Source organism: Rhincodon typus, unplaced genomic scaffold (genome assembly GCF_021869965.1).
Source record: "Rhincodon typus isolate 14 unplaced genomic scaffold, sRhiTyp1.1 hic_rhity00012303, whole genome shotgun sequence".
In the NCBI taxonomy this organism is placed as follows: Eukaryota; Metazoa; Chordata; class Chondrichthyes; order Orectolobiformes; family Rhincodontidae; genus Rhincodon; species Rhincodon typus.
In genome coordinates, this window is record NW_025977941.1 from 3,339 (window position 1) to 4,421 (window position 1,083).

A 1,083-nucleotide genomic window follows, 5' to 3' on the forward strand; every position below is an offset into this window, starting at 1 on the left:
CTCTCTCTCTCTCTCTCTCTCTCTCTCTCTGTCTCTCTCTGTGCCCCGTTCCTCACCCCGTCCTGCTCCCTGTCACAGATCGAACACCTCTATGGGTTGACCGTCTTTGAGAACTACCTGTACGCCACCAATTCGGACAATGCCAATGCGCAACAGAAGACCAGCGTCCTGAGGGTGAACCGCTTCAACAAGACGGACTTCCAGGTGGTGACCAGGGTCGAGAAAGGTGGGGCCCTCCACGTCTACCACCAGAGGAGACAACCAACAGGTCAGAGCTTGGGCTGGAGGGGGGTGACGGAGATAGGGAAGGGGTGTAGGGCGTTGGAGGAGGTGACGGAGATTGGGAGGGGGTGTAGGGGAACGGAGGGGGTGACGGAGATTGGGAGGGAGTGTAGGGGAATGAAGGGGGCGTTTTTGTTCTGGTCCCTCTGTCAGCATTTCCAGTGAAAAAGCCATAAGCGGAGTTCCTCAATTTGGTCGATTGTGAAAATGCCTAGCTCAGCATCAATGTGTGAGAAAACAGAGGAGCGTATTGGCTCACGGAGATTTTCTTGGCTCACTTCCGACATCTGGCCCCCGGGGCAGAAGGATTGCTGAACCGGGCGATTGTCACCCCCTGTGCGTCAGCCTGAGGCCAAGTTTGTTCGGTCGCTTTCCATCGGGGGTAGGGGTGCGGTCGCTGGCTCACCCTGCTGCAATCCATTCGGCCCGTCCCCACTGTGTGTGCCCCGTGCTGGTACATCCCAGTTTCAGTTTGTGGTGATAGTTTGGGGGGTGGGGGTCGGGGTGTGGGATTCAGTGATGGGAACACCATGGAACGTCAAGGGGAGGGGTAGGGTGGGTGCGATGGTTAAATTCTCTCTCTCTCTCGTTGTGTGTGGGACGCGAATGTTGAATGCCGCTGCTCGGGGAAATGTTGACGTTTGCCGCATGTGTCCGTGTTCAAGACGGTGAGATATAGCGGTTCCTCTCTGTTGGTTTTACTTTCAGTGCGGAGTCACGCCTGTGCTGTGGACCAGTTCAACAAGCCAGGAGGCTGCTCTGATATCTGCCTCCTGGGGAACAGCCACAAGTCCCGCACCT

The 1,083-nt window shown here is 56.7% G+C and overlaps 1 protein-coding gene across 1 annotated transcript in view; it reads left to right on the forward strand.

The window, feature by feature from the left end:
* LOC109926474 (low-density lipoprotein receptor-related protein 1-like) overlaps positions 1-1,083 on the forward strand; it is a gene marked incomplete at both ends in the record, with an annotated part of 5,343 nt that overhangs the window by 3,146 nt on the left and 1,114 nt on the right. The window contains 2 exons of the mRNA XM_048594649.1: positions 79-268; positions 991-1,077. Coding sequence (XP_048450606.1) covers positions 79-268; positions 991-1,077 — 277 coding nt within the window. The remainder of the gene's footprint in view (positions 1-78; positions 269-990; positions 1,078-1,083) is intronic.